General features: G+C 44.3%; 1 protein-coding gene across 1 annotated transcript in view; it reads left to right on the top strand.

Moving 5' to 3' along the window:
* PLXND1 (plexin D1) overlaps nt 1-16,035 on the top strand; it is a 196,319-nt gene that overhangs the window by 44,023 nt on the left and 136,261 nt on the right. Inside the window, exons 2-3 of the mRNA XM_031955593.1 lie at nt 7,816-7,992; nt 14,104-14,235. Of these exons, the coding sequence (XP_031811453.1) occupies nt 7,816-7,992; nt 14,104-14,235 (309 nt within the window). The remainder of the gene's footprint in view (nt 1-7,815; nt 7,993-14,103; nt 14,236-16,035) is intronic.

Below are 16,035 nucleotides of genomic sequence, written 5' to 3'. Positions count from 1 at the left end.
TAGCAGAAAAGCCAACATTTGGATGGCCGTTTCATTTATTTTTCTTTTCTTTTCTCCCCCAACTTATTATTTATTTAATTTTAACATTTGTTTTCTTTCAAATTTTGAATTCCAAATTCTCTCTCTCCTTCCCACTCTTCCCCATCCTTGCCTTGAGAAGGCAAGCAATATGATATCAACTATACGTGTGAAATCATACAAAACACATTTCCATATTAGCCATGTTGCAAAAAAGGAAAAAGTAAATATATATATATATATATATATATTCAGTTTTCTTTAGAGCTCCTCAATATGTCCTTTTTATTCTTTTAAATTTGTCTTAGGTCAGCATATTGATCAAAGCAGCTAAGTCTTTTACAGTTGATTAAAATATTTCTGTTACTGTGCACAATGATCTCCTGTTTCTGTTTATTTCACTTTGCATCAATTTATATAGGTTTCCCCCACATTTTTTCTGAAACCATCTCCTTCATCTTTTCATATAACATAATAGTATTCTTTCACAGTCATGGATATCTCCTCAATTTCCAATTCTTTGGCACCACAAAAAGAGTTGCTATATTTGTTTGTTCATAGATCCTTTTCCTTTTTTTTTTTTTTTTTTTTTGATCTTTTTAGGATACAGACATTGTAGTGGTATTGGTGGGTCAAAGGGTATGCACAGTTTGATAGCCCTTTAAGCATAGTTTCATATTGTTCTCAGAATGATTGAATCACTTCACAATCTTCCAACAGTGCATTAGTGTTCCTATTTTCCCTCATCCCTTTCTGCTTTTGTTATTTTCCTTTTCTGTCGTTAGCCAATCTGCTAGATGTGAAATGGTACCTCAGAATTCTTTTACTTTGTATTTTTCCAAACAAGAATGATTTAGAGCTTTTTATATGACTATGAGAGCTTTGATCTCTTCTTCTAAAAACTGTTTGTTTCCTTCAACCATTTGTCAAGTAGGGAATAGCTTTTCTTTTCATAAATTTGACTCAATTCCCTATATACTTGAAAGAACTTGCTATAAAACTTCCCCCCCCCCAGTTTCCCACCTTTCTTCTAATTTTGGCTGCATTAGTTTTGTTTGTGCAAAAACTTTTTGTTTGTGCAAAATTATCCATTATACTTCCCTTGTTTTCCCCACCTCTTGTTTGATCATAAACTCTTCCCTTTGAATTGACATTTTAAAGCACGGGTGAGAATTCAACTGACAGCAAAGAGATTGATGGGAAGACATTTTAGACAGTCTTGGAGGTGGAGAAGTTTGGAATATATAGTGGGCTTGTATCTAGGCTAGTTTGGCTGGAATCCACTTGGAGAGGATTAGCATGAGCAGAGATCAAAAAGGAATGGTGACGGCAGTGGTGTTCTTTGTCCTCGAGTCAAGGTCCTAGGCAGAAAAGAGTTTGAACAAAGTTATTAATTATTCCCACTTTATGGACCAAAAGGCACAGAGAGTAATTATTAGTGAGAAGTCAGGCAAGTAACTTCTCACTGCTTAGATCCAATTTTTCTTCTATTATTTTGCATTCATTATTTTATTCTAAAGTGATTTTCTGTTAATAGAATGCAAGCCCTTCGAGGCCAGAAACTACTTCATTTTTATCATCATAACTCCACTGCCTAACACAGCATTTGACACATAACAGTATAATGCTTTGCACATAGTAAATGCTTAATACATGCTTTTAAAATTCATTTAGCAGATAGCTAGGTGGTGTAGTGAGTAGAGTGCAGGACCTGGAGTCAGGAATACTCATCTTGCTGAGTTCCCATCTAAGCCTTAGACACTAACTTTGTGATCCTAGGCAAGTCATTTAACCCTGCATGCCTCAGTTTCCTTATCTGTAAAAATGAGCTGGATAAGGAATTGGTAAACCATTCCAGTATCTCTGCTAAGAAAACTCTCAAAGGGGTCACAGAATTGGATATGACTGAAATGAGTGAACAGCAGAAGGTACTTAATAAATGCTTGTTTCTTCACTTCTTCAAACGCTTTCACCTCTGCTCTTCACCAAAATCCTGCAAGAGAGCCATTCTCTAGTATTACATTGACATATTCCTGATGCCATGTACTATCGCCCACTTACAGAGGACAAAAACAGCTTCAGAGACCCTGTCCAGAACCCTGATTCCTGTCTCTTCTTTGACTTTTCAGTGGGACCAGAGTGTGTCTTCTTTTATTTCATCTTCACATCCCCCCCCCTTCCCCTCCCAGCAACACTGGGCCTAGCTAGTCCTAGACACCACAGAAAGTCTTCTGTGAATAACGTGGACATGTTGACCGGAGGAAGAATTGTCCTGAGTCTATCCCAAAAAAGTCAGTAAACTCACCTGCCATTGGTGAGATGCTGTTACCTGTGCTACGAAACAGGGATGGAGGAGGGACGATCACTGGTTAAGAATCAAATCAGGGTGAGTTTTAGTTCCTTCTCTAGCTTCTTCTTTCCTAGTCTGAGTTTCTTTTCTGAAAAATGGGTTAATTGGATGGAATGTCTCTCAAAGTTTCCTTGCTGCACTCGAGTGATTCAGTGTGCCAGCCCCCTCTCCCTTCCCCCTCTGTCTCTCCCTGTTCCTGCCTCCCTGTACTGACATGTTCCTGATGACATGTACTAGAGACAGCCAAATTGCTGTGGCCTTCAAGAGGAGGGAAGGGAAATTGGGCATGAGGAGCTTAATGGTTACTGCAGAGCACAGATCCCTGGGAAGCCTTTGTGTGGCTCTTCTGATGCCAGGAGATACCCACTCTATTGTGGCCGCTCAGCTCGGCTCAGCTCAGACCACGGTTGGAGATAGGCTCAAGTCAGGGGACGAGCTGGGGGAGAGCCCAGAGGTCTATCTCAGTGATAGATACTTACTCAAGATAGTGATAGAGACTTACTCAAAGTCTCACAGGTGGTAAAATCAGAGACCTAAGACTAGAACCCAGGCTCCATGGGAATACCTTTCTAATTAGCTTTTAGTGTTTTTAGAATATAAGCATTAAAAAGAGCTTTAATGATGATCCTGGAGCATACAAATCCCTCTCTGAAGCCTCCTTGAGGGATTGTTCTTGAAGGCTGGGCCAGATGCTGCCATGCTAGAAAAACACCAGGAATAGTCCTAGCAGTGCTCTCTGAGAATCAGCTTGGTTACATTTGGAGCAGCCAATAGTGGCTACTTGCTGTTGGGGTATTCCTTGTGATCTGCATCTGAGGGAACATCCGTTTAAGGCATGGTAGAGTAGGAAGAAATATTAGCTCAAATCAGAAGACCTACATTTGAACCCCATCTCCTCTTTTGGCAAGTCCCTTAAGTTCTCTGCACCTCAGTTTCCTTACCTGTCAACTGTCAAAGGCTTCTAAAGTCCCTTCAGGCTGCAGATCCATTATCCCACATGATTCAATCTCTTCTTATACAATCTTGCCCTCCCTCATTCTCTTTCTTTTTATCTTAGCTTCCTTACACACACACACACACACACACACACACACACACACACACTCCAAACAAAACATATACTCTAGAGGAATTGTGTTTAATGGAAAAATGGAGGAGCTTTGGGAAAAGACTAAGGAGACTGGGTCCTGGGCACAAATCTGTTCCTCCTTCACTGTGTCACCTTAGACAAGTCCCTTATCCCTTCTTCTCTGTCTCTGTATCTCATTTCTCTCTTTTGTCAAATAAAGAAGCTAGACTAGACAATTTCTGAAGTGTGATCCAATCCTAACACCTCATGAGTCTATGCCTTCTCTGCTGCCATTCTAGTCCCATTTTCTCCCTGGCCCCAGGCCCACACACATCTCCAGTCCCTCAAACACACTCTTTAACTCAAGTGGAAATTTTCTTTATGTGGATTTGAGTCTGTGTGTACTTATATAGGAATGCCAGACTATCTGAAACTTTTCCCCAGAGAGGAGTGTTTGATCATAACACATGTATGCTCATTCTCACAGCCCCCATCATCTAAAATTATACCACTAAAAAATAAATAAAAATAAAATTATAACACTAACTCCTTGGAGTCACCAAACCCATCCTCAAATAGTTCTCTCCTTCCACCCCGCCACCTCAGAATGTTTTACTGCCTCTTTGGACTCCCCCCTCCCAGTTCTCACCCCCATATATTCCTCTCTAATTTTCTCTCTTAGACCTAATAAGGGACAATGAGAAGGTCATGGAATGAGAGCTGTAAGTGGGTAGAGGGGACAACAAAGGAAGGTGAAGTCTGAGAAGAAGGAAAAGAGAAGGATCAAGGAGAGATTGGACTTTGGGGATGCAAGTTTGCCAAGCCAGAGAATGTTAGTGAGGGAAGGAATCTGGACAAGGAACAAACATATCCTAAGTGGCTCCTAGGTAGCACGTACTGAGCTACACTCATGGGATTAGAGAATGTTGAGCGACCCTTTCAGTTCAACCCTCTCACTCTGCAGATAACAAAACCAAGGGAGTTTGGGTGATTTGCTCAGAGGTACATGGGGAGGGAGTTACAGAAGTAGAACTCAATCTTCCAGACTCCAAGCCCCACCCAGGACAGAGGAGCTACAGGGGCGCAGCACCCCCATGAGCTGGAAAATGCACATAAAGGTTTTTGGCCCTTCCTTTGTATCAGAGAAGTCTGGACTTTTCCTTTTTTTAATGGGGTGTTTACAGTACCTTATTGTAAATTTATTGTGTGTGTGTATATATATATATATATATATATATATATATATATATATATGGTATTAAAAGATAAAATATGTTGGAATTATGCAATACTATGCATATATTTTTTGCATTTCTGAGTTTCTGTGCTTTTTCTATGTTATCTGCTAAATTTTTTGTGTCATTTGTACCTTCCACAAAACTCTCAAAAAATTCCCCATTTAACTTCTTATGCCAATCCATGATATATATCAGGATCTCAGTCGTGATACAATCACTGATTTACTGTGCAGTCTTGGATAAAACTCTTTTCCTTTCTGGGCCTCACTTTTCATGTCTATAAAATGAAGGTTCTGGATTATTTCAAGGATTCTCAATCATTTTTTGGTATTATGGATCCCTTTGGCAGTTTACTAACCCCCATGGAGTCCTCTCAGAATATTTTTAAATGCATAAAATAAAATACAGAGGATTAAATTGGGTATTTATGATAGTCAAAGGGCTTATGAAAGAAGACACTATTTGCTTCCAGAGAAAGAACATATAGAACAATTTTCAGATTTAGACAGATAGCTGGAAAGCTAGATAGATGGACAGACATACAGATAGATGGAAAGATAGAAAGACAGACAGATAGATAAGAGATAGAGTGACAGACAGATAGATAGATGGAAAGAGAAATAGATGACATAGATAGGTAGATAGATAGATAGATGAATGGATAGATAGATAGATAGACAGATAGATAGATATGTGTATATGCACACACATATTTGTGCCTAATGGTAACCATTTCTGCAAAGGAGGAGAGAAAAAAAGGGGAAAAAAGAAAGTGATATGATAAAAGGAATAGCAAGTTGTACTTAATAGATTTGTAGTATCATGTGCAATCATCTTTGTTTTCTGTTCTAATATGTTATAGTAATGCTGTTTTATTTCTTAAGTTCAGAATAAAATACATTTTAAAAAATGCAAAAAATTACAAAGGGTTAAAAAGGAAACTGCTTATATTGAAATAATTATCAATGTATTTTGTAAAAGTGGACTCCATGTTTAAGAAGATTGGATTTCTAGAGTCTCTTTTAATTCTGGCATTCCATAAATGTAAATGTAAGTAAGCTGGCTTGAGCATATAACAGATACCCACTGACTCTGGAAAGTGGAGGTGGTAATGGGTTGTCCAGGTATGTACCCAAGCCCTTCCAAATGGGAAATAGAGTCTGTGAGTAAGGAAGATCAGAAAAGGGGTTCCCCTTTGCCCCATTTTTTCACCGTTGTTTCCTTCTCTCCTCCAGTTCATTTGAAGCCATGATTAATGGGCAGATCTGGTAGATTTGTGCAGCCAAGTACCAAAAGCTAGTAGATATGAGGTGCCCAGTGAGTAATTTAAGAAAGGCAGGGCATGACCACCCTACCTCTGTGCTTTCCCATGGTCTTTCAGGGCCCTTCCTCTCCACCTCACCCTAAGATCTCACCAAACTCATTTCCCTCTATGCAGCCTGCTGTGATTCAGAAGGGACCTGATGATTCAGTATTTACTCACATCTGAATACAGTGACAATGTACAGACATTTTAGTACAAGAAATAAAGATGTACAATGAGCGTATTCTTCCAAAAACATATTTGCTGAGCAGTTTTCTTTGTGTCCATGCTGTTCTGGTTCATGTGAAACTCAGCTGATGTGACTTTCAGTGCTCAACTTGGACCCAGTTCCGCCATGTATCTTTGCCCAACTGACTGAGCTCTCCACCATCTCCAACAAAGCTGTTTATCTGGCTCCTTCCTGGAGTCCTTTATCTGTATTTCTGACAGGGTCAGTGGATTTTGAACTGAAAAATACTTTTAATAAAACTCTCTCATCTAGAGTTGAAAAAACTTAGACTTAGACAGTGACTTACTCAAGGTTTTATAGGTAAGAAGTATCAGAGGAGGATACAAACTAAAGCTTCCATATTCTTACTCTAGCCTTCTTTTCCCTGCAATGTTGTATTATTCTTCTTCTGAGGGCAAGTATTCCTCTCAAAGATTTTGTCTCTGCACTTTTTCTCCTTATATCCCCATTCCTGAGTAATAATTATTGTTAAATTAAACTTGTGTATAACAATCATCACCAGTGTCCTGAGCTTTAATGATAATGGCGCATATTCTCCTACTAAAGGAATGATGACCTGTAGTATAGGATGAGGCTCCAATATCAGGGATGGGCAAGCAACACTGAATCATCCACCTACTTTTTGCCTGATCATCCTTGTGACTATTGGTATGGTTGCAGGTCAGCTGACCAGGAATAGGTCTTAGTCTGTGGCAATGATTAGAGTTCAGTCTGTGTCCAAAACTAGAATTCAATCTATAAATAGTATTAGCAGGAGACAATCTATGACTGGGAGTAGGAAGCAGTCTTTAGCTGGGATGTACTACTAAATGTTTGATTACAGATTCTCCAAGAATAAAAGCAACTCACGTACAATACCTTTTAAATTTTAATCTTCGTTATTAACATTTTCTCCATAACTTTTTAAGTCTAGACAATCAACAAAAAACAATAATCCAAGCCGTGACTGGTAGGGTTTGCTGATTTTCGAAGTACAATTGCTTGCTTTGAAAGTTGGCTCTTGTGAGTTGGTAGTAACCACATTTAGCATACTTCTGGTCTTTGGCTAGTCCATATTTCTCCATTTTGTGCAGAGACTACATGAGAGCCTTTGTTAAATGCCTAACTTAAATTCATGATGCAATATGCCTGTGGCATTTTCTGATCCACCAGCCTTATAATGTTGTCAATAATGTGGAATTATGTTTTACATGATTGTGTATGTATAACTTATATGTCAGATATATTGCTATATTAGAGAGATGGAAGAGAAGGAGAGAGGAAGAAAAATTTGGAACTGAAAACCTTATTAAAAACAAATGTTGAAAATTGTCTTTATATGTAATTGGAAAAAATGCTGTTTTCTAAAAAATTGCAACCTTGTCAAAAAAAGGAAATGACTCCAGTCAAGCATGACTTATTCCTAGGAAACCTGTGCTGACTCCTAGGGATCACTGCTTTTTTTTCTGATTGATTCCCTGATTAATGTGGCTGGGAACAGGAAACAGTTGATGTTTTTGAGGTCCTTGAACTGTGCCTGATGTAGTTGACAGTGGGGAGTTGTAGAGCTTCTGAGCAGAAGAGTGATGTTCTGTTTTTGCCTTCCAGCTCCAGCCAGAGCAGCTAGACTGTGGTGCGGCTCATCTCCAGCATCCGCTCTCCATCTTGCAGCCTCTCAAGGCCACGCCAGTGTTCCGCTACCTGGGGCTAACTTCTGTGGCCGTGGCCAGTGTCAACAACTACACCGTTGTGTTCCTGGGAACAGCGAATGGAAGGCTCCTCAAGGTAATGCAGTTGTCTGGACCCTTAATGCTTGGGAGGGTCAGCTTTCCAGGGACAGGAGCTCACCTGGATGTGCCCTGGCTGGTTGATTCTCATCTTGATTGTCGCTCAAGCTTTAGCTCATGAATTTTCTGGTACAAAAGATCCTTCTGAGGTGGGTCGTAACATGTTATTATTGGGACAAAGAGATGGAAAATAAGCTGTCTGAAGTTGTACAGCTGGTTAATAGGAAGGTCATACTGAAACCCAAATTGTTTCACTCTCTGACCGAGACTTACAGAATCACGTTGTAGACAAGAGTCTAGGCTCTTGCCTGGATGCCTGAGTGTCTCCCACCTTCTAAAATGCCGAGGCCTCAACCAGGGTGGGGCAGGCAGGGTGGGTGGATGCCAGTCTCTTGGGATGCAGCAATAATTCAGCTCAGGCCAGCAAGTGCTTAGTGAGCACCTGCTATGCTGTGCTAGGTGCAGGTGTACCGAGGCAAAAGGAAAAGAAGCTGCCCCCAAGAAGCTTACCTGGTCCTGGGGGACACCTCCCGCCCCTGCTGAATGGTCTCTACCATTCGGAGGTCCACCTTGCTTGAGATCACTGATTGAGACTTCACTGAAAAAATTGGGGTCGTTTGTCATGAGTTCTCTTTCCTTGTCTGTCTCAGAACTCCCTGACATCATCCTTCACTCGTTCCTCTTTTTTCTTGTCTCTGACAGAGGTGACCTTTCTGCTTGCCAAGACCACCCCCTCTGCATGTGTCCTCGATGCCATCTCCTCCCGTCTTCTCCCCCAGACTGCCTCCTCAATTATCCCATTCTTTCCCTGTCTCTGCCCGTGTGTGTCTCTCTGTATCTCACACACACACACACACACACACAAAATCCCCCTCTCTCTGTGTGTCTCTCCCTCCCTTTCTCTCCCTCTCTTTCTCTCTGTCTCTCTCTGTGTGTCTCTGTGTCTCTCTCTCTCTCTCTCTCTTTCTCTTTCTCCTTCTCTCTCTGTCTCACTTTCTCTGTCTTTTTCTCCCTCTGCCCCCCCTTTCTCCCTATCTCTCTCTTTCTCTCTGTGTGTCTCTCCCTCTCCCTCCCTCTTTCTCTCCCTCCTTCTCTCTCTTTATCTCTGTGTCTGTGTCTGTCTCTGTGTCTCTTGTCTCTGTGCATGTCTCTCTGTATGTCTCCCCCTTTCTCCTTCCCTTCTCTCTCTCTCTCTCTCTCTCTCTCTCTCTCTCTCTCTCTCTCTCTCTCTCTCTCTCTCTCTCTCTCCCCTCTTAGTAGTCTTTGTTCCCATCTCATTCACCTGAGACTGCTCTCCAGAACTGCCAGCGATCTCTTCCTTACAGAGCCGATAGTCTTTCCCCAGTTACCTGTTGCATTCACTGCTGTGGCTGTCCTCCTGGAGGCTCTCTCATCATGATATGACTTTCTCCTCTGTCTTTTTCTACCTCTCTGTTCCTTCTCTGTCCTCTCTGCCATCTCTTCATTCATCCTCCATTCTAGCTCTCTATTCTTCTCCCTTTTCTTTCTTTTTTGCGAGGGTTAAGTGACTTGCCATGGGTCACACAGCTAGTCTTAAGTGTCTGAAGCTGGATGTGAACTCAGGGCCTCCTGACCCCCTGCCAGTGCTCCATCACCGTGCCCCTTTATTTTCTCTTAGTAACCTCATCAGTTCCCAGGGGTTTAAATGCAATCCCTGTAGTTACACCGCCCCCCTCCCCTGCTAACTTTAGTCTCTTTCCTGAGCTTCAGTCCTGTCTCACCACTTACTTATTATACATGTCACCATGGATGTACTTGTGTTATACCAAACTCTACATGTCCAAAGCAGACTTCTCTCCTCCCCTACCTCCTCCTGTTTCCACCGTTTCTGCTGACAGTGTGGCCATCCTTCCCATCTTCCACTTGGTGACTTTGGCACTTTATCCTTGACCTCTCCTCCTTTGCTCACCTCATGTGTTCAATCAGTTCCCAAATCTTGCCCTTTCTGTCTTTACAATCTCCCCCAACCCAGGCCTTTCCTTTTACACATCCAGCTACCACCTTAGTCCAGGCCCTCATTGCCTCTCACCTAGATTATTGCAACAGCCCCCTAATTGGTCTACCTCAAGTCTTTCATCACTCCACTCTGCCCTCCTCACAGCTGCCAAAGCAATTTTCTGACCACGTGACTCCCCTATTCCACACTAGTGGTTTCCCATTCCCTCCAGAATAAAGTATAAACCCCTCTATAGGGCATCTAAAGCCCTCCACAATCTGGCTTCGACCCATCTTTCCAGCTTCACAGATAGTGTCCCATTCCCATACTAAGTAGCTTTCCTCCCTGTTCTTCAAACACTTCCCTCTCCATTCATCCCAGCCATCCTCCCCACGTGCTTGTCCAAACTGTCCACCACACTTATAAGGTGCTCTCTCCTCACCTCTGCCTCCTAGAGCCCCTTTAGGGGCTCCTTTAGGACAAAGCTCAGCCATCATCTTCTGCATAAAACCTTTCCCAGGCCCCCTCCAGTGCTAGTGCTGTGTCCTTAATTGTTTTGTATTTATTTCTACTTATTCACATTATTCCTATGCTGTATGTATTTCTCCACCATTAGAATTTGAGCCCCTTAGAGAGAAGCTTTTGATAGGCTTTGTTCTTCTATTCCCAGCCTTCCACACAGTGCCTGGAATATAATAGGGGCTTAATAAAGATTTGTTGATTGATTGATTGATTGATTGATGTCTCTAGTTAGATCCTGCTGCAAACCGTAGCCCATATGTAGTGATTTCCGACACTTGTCGGTGCTGAGCATTAATCAGAATTTAAGGTCTCTGAGCTATCCGCCCAGACCAGGGAGCGTGGCTAATAGGAGTTCATCAGTTAGAAATCTCATTTTATGGCATTTGATTAGTAGCAGGGCCCGCTAGTAAATCCTGCCCTTGATTGGATCACTTTTCAAAACCCTGTTTAAATGAAAGGCCTCCTTCCCCTTCTTCCCTCACCCTTTTTCCTCCTCTGAAAAAGGACTGATCATGATAAATATGGAAATGTGTTTAAAAATATTGTACATGTTTAACCTAGATCGGATTGCTTGCTGTCTTGGGGAGGGGAGAGGGGAGGGAAGGAGAGAAAAAAAATTAGAACCCCAAACTTACAAAAATGAATAGTTACCCTACAAGCCTTGAAGTACATATAAATGCCAGTTGTTATTAGCATGATGCATTTTCAGTTTCACTTTTCTCTCTCACAACTTTGATTGGTGTTGCATCTTAGAGACAGAATAGGATTTCAGGTGAAGAATTAGAAGGAATCTCAGAGGTCATTCTAGACTGACCCTCTTATTTTTGAGTTGAGGAAAAGTGGGGGGGGCGGGGAGCCAGAGGTCTCACAGATATTGGGTTGCAGAAGTGAGGTTTTGCACTCAGGTTCTCAGCCTGTAAAACCAGCCTTCTGCCCCCTGGAACGATCCAACGCTGCCAGCTAAACCCCAGTCCCAGGTGGTCACGTTCCTGGAGGCAGCGGCCCTAATGTGGCGTCAGGCATTGAAATGCTGGGAAGAAAAGATGGAGTCCGATAAAGGCCCCCTCCCAGTCTGTTCGGGAGGCTGGGCCATTGGAAGAGGGAACTTTCTCAAGCCCATTTTCCCCAGCACAGGTCTCGTGTGTAGGGAGGGAGGGAGTGTATGGAAGCCTCCGGAGCCTGATGAGGGCCAGAATGTGGGGGGAGTGTGGACGTGGCCCCTCAAACCCCTCTACACCTTTCTGTGGGATTAACAGCTCTGCAGCTATTATCCTATCAAGGAAAATCAGCCTCATCTGCAGACCCTCCATTAGAGACAGGCTGCCCAGGATAATTGACTCAGATACTGCTAATCTAATTCATCCACAGATGTCTAACCAGAAGCCCTTGTACCTTGGGGGTTTTGAGTTAACAAGGGCTACAGGAGGCTCCCTGTGGGTTATAGCACGGGGACCTGTCCAGGTAGGGGAGGCACCTGGCCGGGAAGGGCACTTTGGCTTCCAGGAGGAGGGGGTCAGAAGAACCATCTGGTGCTTGTGGACCCTCGTGGTCCCAGAGGGCGTCTGCTGCTGAGCCCGGGCCCTGGGAGGTCCCCTGGAGGGGGCCTTGGCCCAGCACAGGCCAGAGGCTTCTCTGACCTCTCCGAGCCCTCCCGCCAGAGAACACCCTCCTATTTCCCCGGCCTGGACTTGGCCGGGCTTTGTTCCCCAAGCTGCTCCCTCTCTGACTCTTACCTCATCCTCTGGCCCCCTGAAGGAGGGGGTGCCAGGGATGTGTCTGACAGTGGCTTGGCTGGCGTGCAGAAGGGACGAGGGGGGCTCCCCTTGCACTCCGCTCGTGAGAGGGAAGGAGCTTTGATCCGGGGCCCGATTGGTGGGGAGGGCTGGGAGGGGGCCTGGAAACGGCCCCTTTGTTTGTTTCTTCAAAGATAACACAAACACATTTCTCGGAGCCGTTTGGGCACCCGGGGTGGGGAGGACATCAGACCCTGGGAGGAGAAAGGCCCTTTGACCCCAGCACCCTCCCGACTCCCGAGGTCCCTCCTTTGTAACCCAGTCAGCTGGGGGAGGCTGGCTGGGGGCCAGCAGCACATGGGACAGGGGAAGGGGGAACCCTGGGCCTCTGGCCTAGCTGGATTTGCTATTCTTGATACTCTCTGGGTCTGTAATCCAAGCCTTGTGTCTGTTCCCAGATGGCTTGCTCCCCTGGACGGGTCCACACTCAGTGGAGGGAACCAAGACTGTTTCCTCATCAGCTGCAAGCGAGCCATCCAGGGCTCTGTACTTGGAGGACCGCATCTTCGACTGGGCTCGGTCCCGGGTCTTGCAATCAGGCAGCCAGGAGCCAGCTGCAAGACCTGGCTCTGCAGGAGGAAAGGGGTGGATTTGCCTGCCCGGATATTTCTGGGAGTCCGGGCCTTCCCAGTTCTGAGGGGATGTTGGCAAAAGGAGGTTGGCCGCCAGGGTGGCTCAAGGAGTGAAGGAAGGCTGTTTGAAGGAGCTGGTAGTGCTTAATGCAGAGAGTTAGGAGGCGGGGACTTGCTAAGTGCTTAACCGAGAGTTCTTGGGATGGGGAAGGATGAATTCATGACACACTTTTAAGTTTAATCAGCATTTTTAGCATTTTCCTGTTTTTCTCATTGAAAATTGAACGGTTACCTCCTACAACCTGGTTAAGAACTGGCCCCACGACATCCCTGCTCTTAGAAAGACCCTGACAGTTGTTTTCCAATATTTGAAAGTTATAATGCAGATGAGGGATTATAGTTTTTTATTCTGTTTAGTCTTGAGTTCCGAAATAGGATAGAAAAGAGAAATGTTATATATAGAAAGACGGCTTTACTTGAAAAAAGGATTTCCTTACAGAACTATCTCAAACATTGGATTTGGAGCTGGGAGGGACCTTGAAGGTCATTAAAAAAAATTCACCTGCCACAGTGAAAAAGGTGATGGATTTGGGGCCGGGAGACCCAATTCGAGTCCTGCCTTGGACATTTCCTAGCTTTGTGAGCAGGGAAAAGCAAGTCAGCAAATAAGAAGCGTGTATTAAATGCTGAACTAATATGAGCTGAGCACTTGCTGAGGGCTGGGCATTCCGTGAAAGGTAAAAGATAGTGTCCATCTTCAAAGAGCTGACAGTCAACATATAAACAACTACAGCAAATAAGATATAGACAATCCACAGTGGAGATGATGGCAGAGGGGAGGCCCTAGCCTGAAGGGGATCCGCAAGGCTTCTTCTATCAGATGGGATTTTAGTTGGGACTTGAAGAAAGTTCAGGAGATGGATTCTGGCCACAGGGGACCGTCGGAGAAGTAATTCCAGGCCGTGGCATTGGCCTTGATGTCAGAGATGAAAGTGAGCATGATGAGTTAGTTCTGAGACACTGAGAAGGCTCAGTTTCTTTCTCCTTCCTGGTCAGAGAAATGATGTCCTGACAATGGTGAACTGCCCAAACCTTGATAAGTGGTCGTGTTTTTCCACTTTAGAAAACGCATGGATCTGTTCCCCTTCTGTTCTCTCCCAGAAATCACCCTAATAGCTTTTCCCTCCTAACCCTACCTTCCTGGAAGGTTTCCAGGTGCCACAATTACCCTAATTGCCTCAGCCCCCCTCCTGTTTTCTTGGCAGATTAACCTGAACAGCACCATGAATATCATGAGCAGGAAGTCCATCACGGTGGCTTACGGGGAGGCCGTGCACCACATCATGCAGTTTGACCCCTCGGATCCCAGCTACCTCTATGTCATGACGTCCCACCAGGTAAGACCCTGCCCTGTGCTCAGGGGTTCCCTCCCTCCCAGGGCTTCCATGGCCTGCAACATCTCTGGGTGAATCTTCCTAACTGGGCAGGGCAGCCGGGGATCCCTTAGAGAGGGCAAGAGGTGCCTTCTGAGCTCTCCCTGGGCACGGTCCCACAAGGGCAAGGGGCTGGCTCTGGAGGAAGGTCGTCTGTTGGGTGACATGCATTAGCACCTCTCCATGCCAGGGATGTGAGGCAATGGCAGCTCCATTTGCCAGCCCATTTATACACTTGTTTCTCCTGTTCTCCAGTTCCGAGTGAGGGACAGGAGACTGACTCTGTGTCAGAGAGTTTCTGCCAAAGCACAATTCTGATACCAACTGCAAAAACAAGACCTTTCCTCATTTCCAATTCTCCCCCTCCCGAAATTACTTTGTATGTCCTTTTTCTTGACTTATTTGTACATTTATTATATTCTTCCAATGGATGATAAGCACATAGAGGAGAAGGATTGTTTGATTTTTGTTTGTTTGTTTTTATGTTCCTACGGCTTAGCATAATGCTTGGTATATAGTGGGTACTTAATAAATGCTTATTGCATGGAATTAACATTGATCCTGCGGGCACAGGGAAGCTTCTTCATGGCTCCCACCCTAGCTCCTAGGCCGTCCAGAGGCTTTTTCCATCTCAAGTCAAAGAACCTTGAACCCAAGACCAAGAACAGGTGAAGCATTTAAAAGAACACTGGATGTGATGTCAGAAGCTGTTCACTGGCTGAGGGACTATGAACAAGTCACATGCCTTTGCTGGTCCTTAGCTTCCTCCGGAACCCACGGGGCCCTGCCTTTCTCCATCTCAGACTGCCAGAATTCTGTCCATCCTTCAAAGCCCTTCTTCACTTGCTCAAGGTCACACAGGTAGTGATAGTGGTATTAGTAATGGTGGTGGAAGAAGGAGAATGAGGAAAAAAAGGAAGGAAAGAAGGAAAAAAGAAGACTGGAAAAGAGAAGAAGAAAAGAAGAAGGAAAAAATAAGAAATGAAAAGAGAAAAAGAAAAGAAGGAAAAAAGAAGAAAAGAAAAAAAAGAAGAAAAAAGAAAGAAGGAAAAAAGGAAGAGGGGGAAAAAAAGAAGAAGCTCCTTGAGGACAGGGACTATCTTTTGCCTCTTTTTATATTTCTAGCACTTAGCACAGTACCTGGCACATAGCAGATGAACCCCAAGCCCAGAAGTTCTTATCCCGTGATTCTAGGCCCTGCTCCCTCCTCGGACCCACAACCCTCCTAGTTCCACTCTTCTGACTGGTTTAGACGAGCCCTGAGAAATCCAAGTTAGCAGTTAGAGAACAAGACCCTGTGTGATGAGTGATAAAATCAAGATGACAGGTCGTCAATGCCGTGGGAATTCAGAGCAGGGAATTCCCCGCCGGCCGCGGTGATCGAGGGAAGCATCAAAAAGCATGTTGGATTAACTGACTGGGGGAGGATCTCAAAGCCCTTTATAAAATTTTAAAAAGTAGCAGCTTGTGTCATTATCCCCATTCTATGGTTAGGAGATGGAGCCGAGTAGGCAGAGTGTTCCTCTGTGTGCTGCTGGATGGAAGGGCCTGTTTCCTGCCTCCCAGGCAGGTTCTGCCCTGTGCCCCCAATACCTGAGGGAAGGACCGGTCCTCTCCACTACCTCTCCTTGGAGAGTCCCGATTGGCCGGAGAGGAGTAGAGCTCTGGTTTAAATTAGGTTTTAATCTGTCGAAACAAAAGCAGGAACCACTAATTTTATATTTTTATTTTCTGACCATAATTCTCTCCAGACCGGCCACGCTG

Source organism: Sarcophilus harrisii, chromosome 1 (assembly GCF_902635505.1).
Source record: "Sarcophilus harrisii chromosome 1, mSarHar1.11, whole genome shotgun sequence".
Taxonomy (NCBI): Eukaryota; Metazoa; Chordata; class Mammalia; order Dasyuromorphia; family Dasyuridae; genus Sarcophilus; species Sarcophilus harrisii.
The sequence above is the reverse complement of the archived record's forward strand: the minus strand, read 5'-3'. Positions and strand labels throughout refer to the sequence as shown.